The following is a 15,888-nucleotide window of genomic DNA, read 5'->3' as shown; positions in this document are numbered from 1 at the left end:
TCTGACCATAACACAGAAGACCAGAAGTCTTCTTCTTTGTCCAGATGAACATTTGCAAAGGTCAAGTGAGCTTTTGTGTGCCTTATCTTGAGAAGTGGTGTCCTTCTTGGTCTGTATCCTTGGAACCCAGCAGTATGCAGTGTCCGTTGGATTGTCTGCCTTGAGACATTGCCACCAGCAAAGCCCAGCAGCCACAATGCGTAGATCCTCACTGAGCTCCTTTGTCTTAGCCATGACCGTCCACAAACCAACTGCAGAGAGCTACTGTTTTTCACCTGTTGAGTTGATTAAAACAGCTGTTCCAAATTATTCAGAGTAATTTTAGGATGCTTTAGAACAGCTTGGACTATTTGGATTGGTATAGAACGTTGGATTTTCCCGCAGACTGACAGTTTGTGAGGGGATATGAATAATTTTGGACTGGATACTTTTTGCTCAAATGTAAACAAAAGCTAAGATTTTTTTTTACCCACAATAATGCCTCTTCTTCATCCTCTTATTATCTTTTGGGAGACACCTATGTCATTTCCCATCAAAAAATTACTTGCTGGTTGAATAAAAGCAACTTTAAGTCAAAATTTGTCAGGGGTATGAATAATTATGGGTAGCACTGTATACTAACATGGGACTCTATTGTTGCAAGGTGAAAGTGCTAATGACTATGCCTCCGGACAGCTAAGTTAAGAAATGGCATGTGCTGGTAAAACAAGAAAAGACACATGGACACCGGGAGCCCATTCTGGTGTAGTATCGCCAGGTGGAGTAGATATATTGAATAGATAGGAAATATACTCACAAAAGTGGGTTGCTCCCTGAGGCAACCACTCGTGTACGCCTGTAGGGAAAAAACATCCCTACTCAGTCTTTTCCAGATGTTGTGGTCGCTGCTCCTAAAAAATATTTGTTTTGTAGATTCTGCAAAAGTGAACACCCTACAAAGTATGTATATTGGAATATACTGGGTATGTGCAGGAGGCGCCTCAGACCTGTCGGACACCGAGCCGACACGTATTTGACCTGAGGAAGCTACTTACGCCAAGAAACGTGTTGTTACTGTGCTCTATATGTTTTTCCCAGAACGTCATTTCGGACAGCACCCCTGGATGAGACTTGTCTCCCTCCCCACTGTGGACAGGAAACTGTTAAAAGAAGAATTTGCATAAGCAATAGGCAGCCACATATAAGATACTACACCTGCCACAGTACCTCAGTTTAGTTTCCTGTCCCGGACGGGATGCATGGGAGAGGTCTCCAGGAGTGCCATCCATGTCAGGCGGCAGGGGCAGCGTTTTCCAGGGCTCCAAGCAGCACTGTTCAGTGAACAGTCGGAGCCCTGCAGCGTGGAGGAGGCTTCTCCATTGGAGGCAGCAACTTTATGCGCGCAGGTGCGTGCATTGGAGAGAGTTCACTTCCGGTTGAACCGGAGGTAGTCACGCGCTGGCGTCCCGCGTGATCTGAAGTCTGAGCCGGGCGGCAGGGGCCGCGGCGGTGATTAGGAATCGGCATACAGCTGATTCCTTAAGGTAAGAAGCTGATTAAGCATATGTTTAGACGGCGGGGGCCGCATGCATAATTGGATCAGCTGCATCAAATCAGCAGCACAGGTATAAGTTTGTAGAGTCCATGATGCACTCTGGTTTGTGGCTGGGATCATGGAGGACGCCTCTGGGTCAGCTCCTGCACAATCTGCTGAATCTGCCCAGGATCCCTCTCTGGCAAGTAGATGTGATTATGTTCTTCTGCTTGGCTGGATGTATGTTATGTATAGAGGGATTTGTCTAATGGCTGGCTATCGTTTATTATGTTTTATACCCCAAAAGACATAAGACTGAGAAGGTTGAAAAGTCTGAAAAATCTTCTACTCAGTCCAGTCAGCATGGATTGGCAACTCTGAATGGAAATTGTGCCAGTATTGTACAGAGAAGGTCCACAGCAATAGGAAATTAAAGATTCTGCTATTGCTTCTACCGCCTCAGCTGCTTCAGATGGGCCTGGGACGAGTACTGCTATGGCTTATCTACCTGTTATAGCTAATCCATCATCTCCTATGTTGTCTGCACCTCTAACTATGCCTCCTGCTTCCAAGAGACATAGGCCTCTATTTATTGAGCATTCCTGCATGCGGTAATGCTCAAAACAGCTGACTTTACCCACCATTTAGTAAAGTGTGCATTCATAAAACCTGTGTCCGCATGAAAATTTATAATTCCTGAGCAGGTGCGGGAAATTAACACCTTGTGCGGAGATTATCACAACACAGGTCACTGAAGGCTAATTCATAAAAATTAAAGCAGGCAAATGTGAGCAGAGAAACCCTGGCTGTTTAGAGAAGGCGATAAGCCAGCCATAACAGGCAAGCTAATGGAGAGACAGACCTCCAAGGCAGCTGCAGTGAGAGCAGAACAAACTGCATCCCAGAATACCCAGGCTGTGTTTTTAACCCCTTGGGTACCTGTTTTCAGATAAATTTCACATCAGAAAGCCTGCATGTGTAACATTCTTGAAGTTCTTCTAAGCTGCAGCAATTAACACATGTAAAGGAATGCTGGGGCTGCCTCCTTTATAGTAACTCTCTCTGCACAGAGAAGATTTGAGTAAAACTGACTAAGGGCCTTTTTTTCATTACTCTGCGAGTTACGATTTGATTCTGATCACGAGGTACGTTAAACTAATGGAAACTGCAGCAGCAATTTCCATTAGTGCAATCTGATTGCGATGCGATTTGGACAAAGCACAATCGTCATCCTCCTGCATTGTATGCAATTGAGCTGTACTATAAGTATAGTAGCGCAATCGCATAGTGGAAATTGAAGTGCGATTGGGATCGCAAATGCGGTTGCGATCGCATTTCATAGTAGAAAAGAGCCCTAACCGCAATGTTTTTTTCCTGAATTAATGAAAGACTTACTAATAGGTATTAAGTCTGAGCAGAAATCTTTGACACCTTTGGATCAAATGTATGAGAGTTTGGCGGATCCTCATTCTCGGCTTATTCCAGTCCATTCTACTCTTAAGATTAGGATTAAGGAGTGGGATAATCTAGGAAAAGTTTTTTTTTTGGCCCAGATCATTATCTAAATGTTGTTTTTCTCCTGAAGATCAGGGTTTTGGGGAACCCCACCTAAATTAGATCCATATTTTTCAAGGGTATCAAACAAAACTGACCTACTTTTTTGAGGATTTCTGGGAAATTTTGAATGATTTCCCTAAAGTTTGGAATGCTTCCAATTATCTAGTGGACGCTTCAGATGATACGGTTAAACTTATGGCCAGAACTACGGCATTAGTTAATTCAGCCAGAAGAGGTGTATGGGTAAAAACTTGGAATGATGACAATTCTTCAAAATCAAGTTATGTGGTGTACCTTGTGAAGGGGGTCTGCTGTTTGAGTCAGTTAGACAACCCTCTAGACAGAACGGCAGACACACATTAAAAAAAAAAAAAAAAAAGTATTCCTGTTAAAGGAATTCTATCGATTCACATATTTTCAATTGACACAGGAATTGTTTGGGAAGTGTTGCTAAGTACTGGTGTATACATTTTAGTAGCAACCTCTTTGTTTACTGTTATCAAAATGCTTTCAAACTTTACTGACAAAACTGACTCTGAGCCATGAGGAGAGGGGAAATTCCCCTCACACTTGATCAGATAACTCTGTGTAACTGTGTGTGACAGAGAGAACAGCTGCAGCTTCTGTGTCCTGTTTCGGACTGAAGTGTCTGTAGAGAGCAGAGGAAATGTAACTAATTGTTACAGCTTTTCATACTGTTTTTTGCTTTCAGAGTTTGTTTGATATTTGCTTTCTGTAGTCCGATATGCAACTCTGGCTGTGCATTGAAGTAGACACCCCTTCTGCAATTGATTTGTCCCAATATAGCTAATCCTACCCTCAGTAAATTACAGCTTTTGCCTCTGATATTTAACATGAAAGGTAGGAAAATGTTTACACAGCAACTTAGACATTATTTGTACATTGTCATTTTAGAACACTTGGGTATCGATAGTATTCCTTTAAGAAAGGACCTTTTCAAAGTAAACGGTCCTTTCGTCCCTCCTTCTAAGAATAAGTCAGATCCCTAGTCCTCTAAGGGCAGGAGATGGGCTCTCTACAAGTCACAGAAGCCTAAGGGCCTGTTCAGACTGCACACGTTTCCAGCTGCGTTTTGGAAACGCGTGCAGAAGGCCAACACGCACGACATCAGACAGTGCATAGAGTGCACTGTCTGATGTTCACACTGCATGCGTTCCGGACCTGTGCGGTCCAGGAACGCATGCTGCACGCAGATTTAGCAAAAACGCGCGGCTGTCCCATTCACTTTTCAGTGATGGGCTCAGCCACGCAACGCATGCAAACGCGGATGGCGTGCGTTCGTACGCGTTGCGTTCCGCATGCGTGGCCGTCCGCGTTTGTAATGTGAACCGGCCCTAAGTCCAACTTCACTTTTACCAAGAAGTCAGATAAGCAATGACGCTAGTATTCCAGTGAGATGGAGAATTGCAAATTTCAAAACATGGCAACTACAGTGCACAAAATATTGGTTATTTAGGCTTCTTTCACAGTGGGACGTTACAGGCGCAGGTTAGAGCAGCTTGTAACGCAGCCCAGCTCACAGTAATGAAAAATCAATGGGCTGTTCACAGTGCCCACGTTGTGTTACACTCTAACGCTGGACGTTTAAAGAAAGTGCATCATGCTGTGCGTTATACACGGTTTTAGCCGCATTAGACTGTTTGCATATGCTCAATAATGTGTGTTTTTTGTTTTTTCTTGCAGGAGAGGAGGGGAGAGTCCGCTGTTGTGGCCAGCCACATGACTAATTAATATGCACTGCAGTGTTAACTTCCTGGAGCGGCCGCTTATTAACTGGCAGCCAGGACCACGTGATGCGGAGTTTTCCGATCACGTGCTCTCCACAGTCTTTTGCCGCATGCGCCGTTTTCGTCCGATAGTAAGCGTGAAAAAGTACGCATCACAGACCCATCAGGAGACGCATAACGTGGCTCTAAATAGCATCCAACTTCAAAGCTCACATGCGTTGCGTTGGGGGCACGTTATGTGACCTTAGCGTCGCATCTAACGCAACGTCTTAGTGGGAAAGAGCCTTTAAGGTGTTTTTTTGTTGGAGGGATACAGAATAGAGTTCAGCCAGCCTCCTTTTAAGAGCTTTTGCATTACTCCCCGTTTGCAGGACCAAATAAAGTTTTCAGCCCTACAATCGAAAGTCCTTTCCCTGTTTAGAAAAAAAGGGTAATTCGAGAAGTACCGAAATGTCAGAGGACAGGGATTCTATTGCCCTGTGTTTTGTCTAGTAAAGGAGCTACAGGGAAATTATCAGTTCATACTAAATTTAAAGAGTCTAAACCAGAAGGTAAAATACAGAAAATTCAGGATGGATTTGATCTATTATTCATCTCTTACAGAAGGACGATTTCCTAGCCTTTCTAGACTGAAAAGATGCGTATCTTTAATTACCGATACATCTGACTTCTCAATAATGCTTAAGGTTTGCCATCCAGATGGAGGAAGAGGTAAGAATGTATCAGTTTAATGCTTTGCCCTTCGGATTATCCTCAGCTCCAGGGTTGTTTATGAAGGTAATGTCTGGGGTTCTAGCTACACTTAGACAGAGAAAGGTTAACATTTTGGGTTACCTTGATTTTCTGTTTTGGGGGACATCTCCCAATTCGGTAAGAGATCAGATTGTTACGACAATAGTCTTACTACAAGATCTAGGTTGGATCATTAATTGGGAGAAATCTTCCTTAATTAAATCCTACACAGATTATACATTTGTTTGGGCTATTTCATTCGCATATCAGACACAGGGGGAGCAATTCAATTCTATCATGGCTCATTCCACAAGAGGAATTTCGACTTCTTGGGCAGAGAGGGCAGGGGCCTCTATAGATCAGATCTGCAGAGCTGCGACCTGGTCAAGTCACAATAAGTTTGTAAAGCACTATCGCCTTAATGTATCTGTCTCTGCAGGTTTATCCTTCAGAAGGAAAGTTTTGCAAGCTGTGGTCCCACCCTAAGGTTTTAACTCTTGTATATCGTCTCATCCAGGGGTGCTGTCCGAAATGACGTTCTGGGAAAGACCACTTTACTTACGGTAAAGTCTTTTCCAGTAGTCATGAGGACAGCACCCCTGCAACCCGCCCTTATTTGGGTAGGAAAGAGAAATAAGTTTGTGTAAGCATCATTAAATGTCCGTGTCATCTTTTTATTAACTGAGGTACTGTGGCAGGTGTAGTATCTTATATGTGGCTGCCTATTGCTTATGCAAATTCTTCTTTTAACAGTTTCCTGTCCACAGTGGGGAGGGAGACAAGTCTCATCCAGGGGTGCTGTCCTCATGACTACTGGAAAAGACTTTACCGTAAGTAAAGTGGTCTTTTTTACAATAAATGTGAAAACTTTTAGTACCATTACTGCCGACTCCTTTAGAGTAAGTTTTTTTATTTTATCCATCTTTTAAATCCTGATACCAAAATATTTTTGGGCGCCTCCTGCACATACCCAGTATAAGTTAAGAAATGGGGCCCATTAAGTAGTCTAGGACTAGGTAGAGAGTCCCAGACCGTACACATTTACAGGCAATTCAGTGATAGCAGCTCCCATACTTCCACCTTTACAGTTCTTCTTCCACCATTGGTTTTGTTCTTGCAGGTAGAATATTAAGATGAAATAGCAACTTGCATGGGGGGAGACCAACTCTCATTTTAGATAGTTTGGCATTACAATACTATATTGTGACTTAGTGCAGCGGTAAGTGCTGGTGCCCAGACTGGGACAAGGTCCGCCAGCAGCCAAGGCTGAGACACCAAAGTGCGCCCCTCCATCCCTCCCACTCCAGCCATCACACACTGATTGCTATTAGACTAAGAAGCGCCACAGGGCCCACAACCTCCCCAACACCTTAATATCTAGTTATCTGGCTTGCAGTCACTGCCATGTATCCCCTTTTCTTATTTCTTTCTGCTTCAAACACAATTAGGAATGAAAGCTGAATGAATTGTGCGCCCCCTCCTACACTGCGCCCTGAGGCTGGAGCCTCTCCAGCCTATGCCTCGGCCCGGCCCTGTGCCCAGTGGTGGTGTTGGTGCTGTAGCAGTGTCGGTGGTGGAAGGTGGCAGTAAGAGGCAGTGTTGAAGGGATCTCCAGAGGTCCAGTAGCAGTCTGGTTAGGAGTGGCAGGTGATGGGCATCCCTGCAAGCAAGATTTTACAAGATAGAAGTAATATACAGAAATATACAGAAGAAAATGATAAAAGATAGAAGTGTACAGAAGAATATGTCACAGGAGAAGAAGAAAAAAACACAAACGGAGAGATAATCGAGAGCCCTTGATAGTGTAGTATGTTAGCACAATTGATGTGTCTCACAAATAATGTGAAAGGTACTCACAAAGGTGGGCTACCACAAAGCAAACCACTGTAATAGCAGGTGGGGAGATTAGATCCAACCTTATTCGGGTTAAAAGTCGCTCTCTGTAGACAGGAAGAAACGGGGGGACACCCCTCCACCAAGCGTGGACTTGAGATACATTATTATTTGAACAGAGGCGCCAGTATAGAGTAAAATATTTAAGAACAGTTTAAAAAGGGAGGCAGCGGTGAACTTACTTCCCCAAGCAGACTCAAAATACTCGTTTTCAGTGGAAAAACTATTTTATTCGTAACTCCGAAATGCCGAGGTGCTTTGCTGACTCAGACTTACCTAACAGTTGCTCCTTTTGTAGCCTGATGAAGCGGATATAGACCCACGAAATGCGTTGCATTTTGGTGTTATGAATAAAAGATTTTTTTTTCCACTGAAAACTGACTATTTTGAGTCTGTTTGAGTAAGTACACCGCTACCTCCCTTTTTATACTGTTCTTAAATATTTTACTCTATACTGGTGCCTCTGTTCAAATTATAACCTAAGAAGAAGAAAGAATTACACAAATGAAATAAAAAGGGCACAGTTAACTTTTGTATGTGCGCAACAAAGTAACATCAGTATGGAACTGTTTAGGCTGCTGTTTCATGTTAGGGTCATCCCCTTTTTAGACCTCATACTTCAACAATATAACTAACCATTTCTTTCTTACAGTGGGGCTGTTGTTACCATAGGAAACATAACCATTGATTCAGGTTTTGCAAGTGCTGGCATAGAAATCCGCTTTGAAACAGAATCTTCCTTTAACGCATTGACAACTGTGAAGTTTTCATCATATCCCTTTTTTGTGTGCATGCAAATGGAACAAGGAACATACCCATTAAGGTAAAGCATTGTATAACTCTGCAATTGTGACTGTTTTTTTATGCCATTACCAAAACAGCATTTATGCATCCATTCTTCAAAAATACTATGGTTAGTACTGTATATCCTATGAATATAAGTCGACCTTGTGTGTAAGTCGAATCCAAAATTTGACCCAAGCTGGATTTTTTTATTGACTCACATATAAGTCTACCCAGCAAAGTTATTGGATGCACATTTGTGACCAAAAGGAATTAACAGCTGCTTGTGTACAAAGAAGCAGCCCGGGTGTCAGGATCTGGAGGGCCACGGGAGGACTGACAGTATCCTCACCCTCAGTCAGTTTCTATGCCCCAATATCCACCGCACTCTTCGCCCTATATGGCGCCTCCCCGCTTGAACTGGAGGTAGCACCTGCCCGACTTTGGTTACACCCAGGCCATGTGTGTGCAAAGTATAGGAGCCGAGGGGAAGGGGGCAATGACACCACCAGAACTGCACATCCACCAAATCTGTAAGAGTTCAAGATAGTACTATGTATCACAGCAGGTAAGTATTAGGCAAAGTTAAACACAATCCAGGGTCATACACGGCAGATCAGAGAAGGCGAGGTACAGATTCAGCAGGCAATAGAATATCCAGTAAACAGTCCCAGGTCATACACTGAGATCCGAGAAGCAAAGTATAGAGAGGTCAGGTAAGGTCAAGGCAATTCCGAGTCGGTCCAGGCAGCAATCCAAATTGTATTCCAGGAAACAAACAAAGGTCACAACTGAAATCCACAATATAATACAGCACACAGCAACACCCTAAGGCAAGTAATGCTATAATGAACGGCAAACTCAAGACCAGGAAGTGCTTATATGCAAAACTCAACCTAATTAGCCACACACACAATAACTACAACTCCCAACAACCCCTGCAGCCAAGTCAGAGTAATGGTGTGCTATTACTTTAATTGATTGCTCAGCTAAATAATCAATATCGCCGCCGGGGAGTATAAGAGCGGCCCTGAGGCGCGCGCCCGCCTGAGGGCACTGGACTGACGTGCCTGATCAGGCACAACCGCAGGGATGCCACTGCAGGAAGCATGAAAATCGCCGTCGTACTGACACCACCTGCTCCGCCACTGGATCCACTGACAGGTAAGAGTGTGGCACTGGGCACTGTCTTCTTAACCACTTGAGGACCCACCCTTTACCCCCCTTAAGGACCAGCATTGAATTATGTGATCTGTGCTGGGTGGGCTCTACAGCCCCCAGCACAGATCAGGGTGCAGGCAGAGAGATCAGATCACCCCCCTTTTTTCCCCACTAGGGGGATGATGTGCTGGGGGGGGTCCGATCTCTCCTGCCTGCGTGTGGCTGGCGGGGGGGGGGGCACCTCAAAGCCCCCCTCCGCGGCGACATTCACCCCCCTCCCTCTCCTACCTGTCCCCCCGGTGATCGGGGCTGCACAGGACGCTATCCGTCCTGTGCAGCCTGTGACAGGACGTCCCCTGTCACATGGCGGCGATCCCCAGCCGCTGATTGGCCGGGGATCGCCGATCTGCCTTACGGCGCTGCTGCGCAGCAGCGCCGTACAATGTAAACAAAGCGGATTATTTCCGCTTGTGTTTACATTTAGCCTGCGAGCCGCCATTGGCGGCCCGCAGGCTATTCACGGAGCCCCCCGCCGTGATTTGACAGGAAGCAGCCGCTCGCGCGAGCGGCTGCTTCCTGATTAATCAGCCTGCAGCTGGCGACGCAGTACTGCGTCGCTGGTCCTGCAGCTGCCACGGTATAAGCGTGCGGTCGGCAAGTGGGTAATTGCCTTTATTCCTATGATTACATCATAACAGCCATCAAAAGAAACAAGTCCAGCATGATTGTAAATCAAACCTGGTGTCGTGCTTGTGCTCTGGTGGAAGAAGGAGAGGTAACCAGGGGATGATAGGATGGCACAACAGCCGTTTCACGCTAGTGCAGCGCTTGCTCATATGCTTGTCTTGGGCCGAGCAAACATTCTTCTTATAGTAAAGGGAATTAACAGCTGCACTTGGGGACCAGGAGGGGTTAATGACTGCACTGCATAAAGTATTGCAGCCATTAACCTCTCCTGTCCCTAAAGTTCTGCCAATAACTCCTCCAGGTCCCTAAGTGTAGCAGTTATCCACTCCTTCGTAGTAAGCACTGCAGCCCAGTATCTTTCCCCTGCCTTTTCTTTAGTAGTTGTTGTGGCCTGGACTTTAAGACCTGTTTTTTTTTGCTATTTCATCTATCAAGAAAGTGTCACTTAGCGCTAGCTAAATAGTTGCAAATGGGAATGGCTATGAGTCAGAAATGTCGGTCCAACTCGAGTACGACTCCTATACTTTTATTTTGTGATTCAGAGCTACATTATAGTATATAGTTATAGTTGAGTATACACTCTTAGTTTTATAGTTTGAATTTTTGTGGTAAAGAGAAACACAGGAAGTACATTTCATAACAAAATCAGGTCCTTTTAGTGTATTAACCACTTGAGGACTCTGGTGTTAACCCCCCCTCCTAAAGACCAGGCCACTTTTCCTTAATTAGGCCACTGCAGCTTTAAGGGCTCGCCTCAGGGCCGCGCAACTCACCACACAAGTGATCACTACGCCTCCTTTTCTCTGTTGGTGGGGTCAGATCGCCCCCAGGGTTGTTTATTTATTTTTTATAAATATTTATTTTATTATTTTTTATTACATTTTATTATTTTTATATTTATTTTTGTTCCCCCCCCCCCCTCCCAGAGTGAGCCTATCACAGCGGGATGCTCCTGTTTCCCCAGGGGGAAAGCCGTGTCACATGGCTGTCCCCAGTACAGCGCTGCCTTAAATTGCAGCGTTGTACAACCATATTAGACGGCGGTTTTGCTATCTAACAGTCTCTGAGCAGTGATCGCCGCTGGGAGACTGAAAGCTAACCCCATAGAAGGCCGTTCACGCCAATCGGCATGGAGCGGTCTTGGAGCTACCGCCGCGTTCATGCCAATTGGCGTGGAGCGGTCGGCTACAGGTTAAAATGTTTATGAAGCTGGAATTTTCTTTCTTTTTGCCGAAAGTTTAGTTGTGAGTAGTGAAATAATTCCCATATGGTTCCAGATTGTATAATGTTACCTTTTCACACTGCAGTATAACTGGTGCTTGTTTTGGTTTTGCAGGCGATATGTCACAAAGCAAGAGCGACTTCCTTGTGGCAAGTCCTACATATCTCGGAAAGGAAAAGTACAGATGATGGGGGGCTCTGAACTTCCTCTTCATCAAGAGAACTCCAACATGTGCAGGATAGTGCTCAGTAAGCAGGATTACACAGAAAGCTGGTTCTGAAGGTTACCACTAACATTCCATCCCACTGAACCATTGTCTGTCCCTGGAGGGTGGTGTATGTGCTAGATGTGTTTAGTACATGCATTAAGTTTACATATTTAGCTATATTTAAGTCATTTTTAAAGTGTTAAAAAATAAAGAATTTGTTAAAGTTTTACGAAGTGCACTAATATTGTAAAGAACTATTCTGTGTTTATTCTGAACAGTAGAAATATTTATGGCCTCAACTCACTAAGATCATGCTGGGGATAATAAGGCAAGAGAAAACTTACCACCATACATTGAGCTTGCCTTATTAAGGTGTAGAGATAAGTTTTCACTGTGAGAGAGTTATCTTATCACTTCAGTCCTTAAAGTGAACCTCCGGACTAAAAATCTACTCAGCAGCACTGAAAAGGCTTGGTGTTTCTTTAACAGTTTCACAGCATCAGAACTTTGTTTTTACTACCAAAACATCATTTTTAGCTGCATTTTTACCTAAGCTCCACCCATCAAAGAAAAAAAGCCCAGGCTTTTTTCCCCTGATGCTGTGCAGAGCATGATGGGATTTCCTATGTTGTTATTCACGTTGCCTAGCAACTGGGAGAGGTGCTCAGGACACAGGACAGTTGGAACTGTGTCTCATGCTCCCTGTCACCTCCTTTCAACCAAAAAGATGGCTGCCATCATGAAATCAAACATTTGCCTGTTCTTTTAAAACAGTGTGGGTAAGAGATTATATTACCTATCTATTTTAATTAACATAACTAATGTAACTTAATGACAGTAAGTTTGTTTAGGCTGGAGCTCCTCTTTAAGTTACCTCCTCTGTAGTTATTTTCACATGCAGTTAATTAACAGCCTGTCCTTAAATTTAGAATTCTGTAGTTATTTTAAGGATTGAAGACTTAACTTTAGGTTTGCCTGAGGTAAAATATTTCCTGAATACTACATGCCTTATCACTATGTTGATAACTCTAGAAACAGGAGATAAGCTTATTGAATTGAGGCCATTGAGTGTGACAGTTGCACCTGTCCTTCCTTACTTTCCACTGTAAGTATATTGTTATCCCTGTCATACAGTGTGATGCAAAAATGGTCTTCAAACTGCCCTAATACATGACAGCTAAACAAAATGTCACCACCCTTCAGTTAGGGGCCCTTTTTACACTTGCAGGTAATTCTTGCATTGCATTACCCTATTTTACCGCAAAGGGGCCACAAAAGCAATGAAAGTCTATGGAGACTTTCACACTTATTGCAGTCCGTGGGGGTGTGCCGGAAGCATCGGCTCCAATACATCCGGCACACCCCCACAGACCGCAATAAGTGTGAAAGTCTCCATAGACTTTCATTGCTTTTGTGGCCCCTTGCTTCACATGCTTCATCCTGTGTGGCATGTCCCCACTCAGTCGAGGGATGACCAGTTTGTCATCCCAAAACTTGGTTCATCCCAGGCCTTTAAAGGATACCAGAGCTGAAAAGGTTTGGAGAAACATTCTCTTCTGTCACCCTCCTTACATACCTTAACACCCCCTTCCAGGTCGCTGGAGTCTGGCTTCAGTGTGCAGGTGGTAGCCCGGCTGTGCGTGTCCTTCAGCATGTAACTGCTCTGCGTATGAAGTAATCATGAAACACGACTCTGGCGACCAAGAAGAGGCTGCCAGGGGGCTTTAGGTATATAAGGAGAGGGGCATAGGAGAATAAGGGAAGCGGTAGCCATCAGGACAGTTCCCCATACATGCCTGCTCCCCCCGTTTCTCCAAACCTTTTCCTCTCTGGTGCCCTTTAAGGTGCCGGATATGGACATTGATTAATAGAAGACAGAAGTACCACTAAATCAAACCGGACAAACACAGACAATCCATATAGACCAGCCTTTCTCAACCAGGGTTCCCTGGAACCCCGGGGTTCCTTAACCACTTGAGGACTGCAGGGCTAAACCCCCCTAGTGACCAGGCAATTTTTAGCTAAATTGGCCACTGCAGCTTTAAGGCCAAGCTGCAGGGCCGCACAACTCAGCACACAAGTGACACCCCTCCCCCCTTTTCTCCCCACCAACAGAGCTCTCTGTTGGTGGGGTCTGATCGCTCCCCCCATGTTTATTTTTTTTTTATCAATATTTGTGTTGCTGCTTTTGTAAAAAAAACAAACTGTTGCTTTAAACCCCTTCCCTCCCTCCCCACAGCCGGCCAATTACGGCGATCGGCTGTCATAGGCTTCTGCCTATGAGAGCCGATCGCTCTCTTGTCCCCCATGGGGACAGCCGTGTCACACGGCTGTCCCCAGTGCAGCGCTGCTGCTCATTGCAGCGCTGCACCTAGTAAATAGACGGCGTGATCGCCGTCTAACAGTCTCCCGAGCGGCAATAGCCGCTCGGAGACTGAAGGCGGGGCGGAGCTCCGCCCTCCGAGCATGAGATGCGCGCGCACCATGCTCGCGATCTCATGCAAAACAGAGCCCCAGGACTTTACGCCAATTGGCGTTAGGAACATAGGAGAAATATCCGCACACTCGCTGGTATAATCCAAGGGTTTTTATTTCAATCCAAATCGCAAATACAGAAATTGGCTGACATGTTTCGGAATAGATCCTTACTCATAGCCACACAGACTGACATCTTGGTGAGACATATATACTATGAGGACCGCCCTAAAGGCGTGTACTCATCTGTCATAGAAGCAAGCTTTAATTCAAATTTAAAGGCACAGACCTGATGTCTAGACAATATGTCCACCATAAAATTGTACATAAAATAACAAATTGTAATAACATGATAAGAATGATACAAAAATACAAAAATACAAAGAAGGTTAAAAAGATATCAGTATATAAAATTAATGTCCCACCTGGCATTTAGGCCATTGGGTTCCCTAGTGCCCATCTGTAGGATCCAAAAGGCCTCTCTTATTCGTAGTTTTTTATAAACATCACCTCGTCTAAATGAGACTGTAACCCTTTCAATCCCCTGAAAGGTAAAACCTCTCATGATACCATCATGTTTCTCCCTGAAATGTCTCGCCACATTGCTAATATTTTCCGTCTTCCATGAGGCTCCATTGAAGTGCTCAGAAATCCTTTGCCTTAAACACCGTGTAGTGCAACCCACATACTGTAGGCTGCAAACTGTACACGTAACTACATAAATAACGGATTTCGTGTTGCAGTTAATATACTGCCGAAGGGGAAAAGTCTTCTGATTAGCAACGGACGAGACAGTGCGAGAGGAGTGATGGTAAGTACAAAAATTACAAGTAGAAAAACCACACCTGTATGACCCCACAGTGGACAACCATGTGGGCCGCACAGGGGCGGTGGAGGACTGAAAAAGACTGGGAGAAAGGGTGGAACCCAAAGATGGAGCCTTTTTATAGGCGAACCTACAGCCTGATTGGAGTACTTGGTATAGTTTATCATCTGCATATAGCACAGGGATATATTTCTTAACAACACCTATGACTTTATTATATTGCTGACTATATGTAGTTATAAAGTTGACAGAACTAGTATTATGTTCCTGTGCCAATGTATTGTTGGACTTGTCTCTCAGAAGTTGATCTCTATCTCGGGAAACAGCAATTCTCTGGGCCCTATCTAGATCAGAATCCGGATAGCCTCTTGCTCTAAAACGTGATCTAAGAGTGGAAAACTCTTAGATCTCCGCGGGCGGAGATCGACAAATTCTTTGACACAGAACTATATGATGATCTTAACAGCCAGTTGAAAGAGAATGTAGCTAAATTGGAAACTATCATTATGAATCTCAAAAGGTCAAAGTATCTCAGAGATGTGGCAGATTATCGTGATGGTCTTGTATATGAGTGGGGTAGGTGGGGTTCCCTGGGGAGGGGACGTCCAGTTGGACCACGTAACCCCAAACCCATTCTGAAGCGTTCTCCTAAGACCCCCACAAAACGAGTCAGTTTCAGCTCTCCCGATGACTCAGATGCTCAGTCAGATTTGTCAGATGTTCCAAATTATTTAGGCTCCAGCAATGATGGCTTTTCACGATCCCAACCAGATTTAAATTCCCTCCCTTTAGATCAGGGGACCCGTCCCAAACATCCCAGGAAATCCAAACGGAGATGGTACAGGCCCCAACAGACACCCATGGGAGGGTTAGGAGGAAGTCACGGAGAGGGGGGAGGAAACATAGGAAGAAGACGGTGACCCATTTACTTAACGTGATTAATATTTCTGATACTACTTTGTCACAGGAGGAAATTTCACTTTTGTCTAGAGGTCTGAATTTTGTCCCAGCTTGCAAATTTAATCTTTTTGACACACTTATGGATGTGAATAGGTTTATTAGAACACTTCTACTTAAAAAACA

At 44.5% G+C, this 15,888-nt stretch overlaps 1 protein-coding gene across 3 annotated transcripts in view; it reads left to right on the top strand.

Annotated features, from left to right (window-relative positions):
• The window catches only part of MTTP (microsomal triglyceride transfer protein), a 161,536-nt gene extending 149,805 nt beyond the window's left edge, over positions 1-11,731 (top strand). For all 3 annotated transcript variants that reach the window (XM_068231823.1, XM_068231816.1, XM_068231832.1), the window contains 2 exons: positions 8,096-8,266; positions 11,411-11,731. In XM_068231823.1, the coding sequence (XP_068087924.1) occupies positions 8,096-8,266; positions 11,411-11,576 (337 nt within the window). In that variant the 3' untranslated portion in view covers positions 11,577-11,731. The remainder of the gene's footprint in view (positions 1-8,095; positions 8,267-11,410) is intronic.
• The last annotated feature ends 4,157 nt before the right edge of the window (positions 11,732-15,888 follow it).

This window comes from Hyperolius riggenbachi, chromosome 1 (genome assembly GCF_040937935.1).
Source record: "Hyperolius riggenbachi isolate aHypRig1 chromosome 1, aHypRig1.pri, whole genome shotgun sequence".
In the NCBI taxonomy this organism is placed as follows: Eukaryota; Metazoa; Chordata; class Amphibia; order Anura; family Hyperoliidae; genus Hyperolius; species Hyperolius riggenbachi.
The sequence above is the reverse complement of the archived record's forward strand: the minus strand, read 5'-3'. Positions and strand labels throughout refer to the sequence as shown.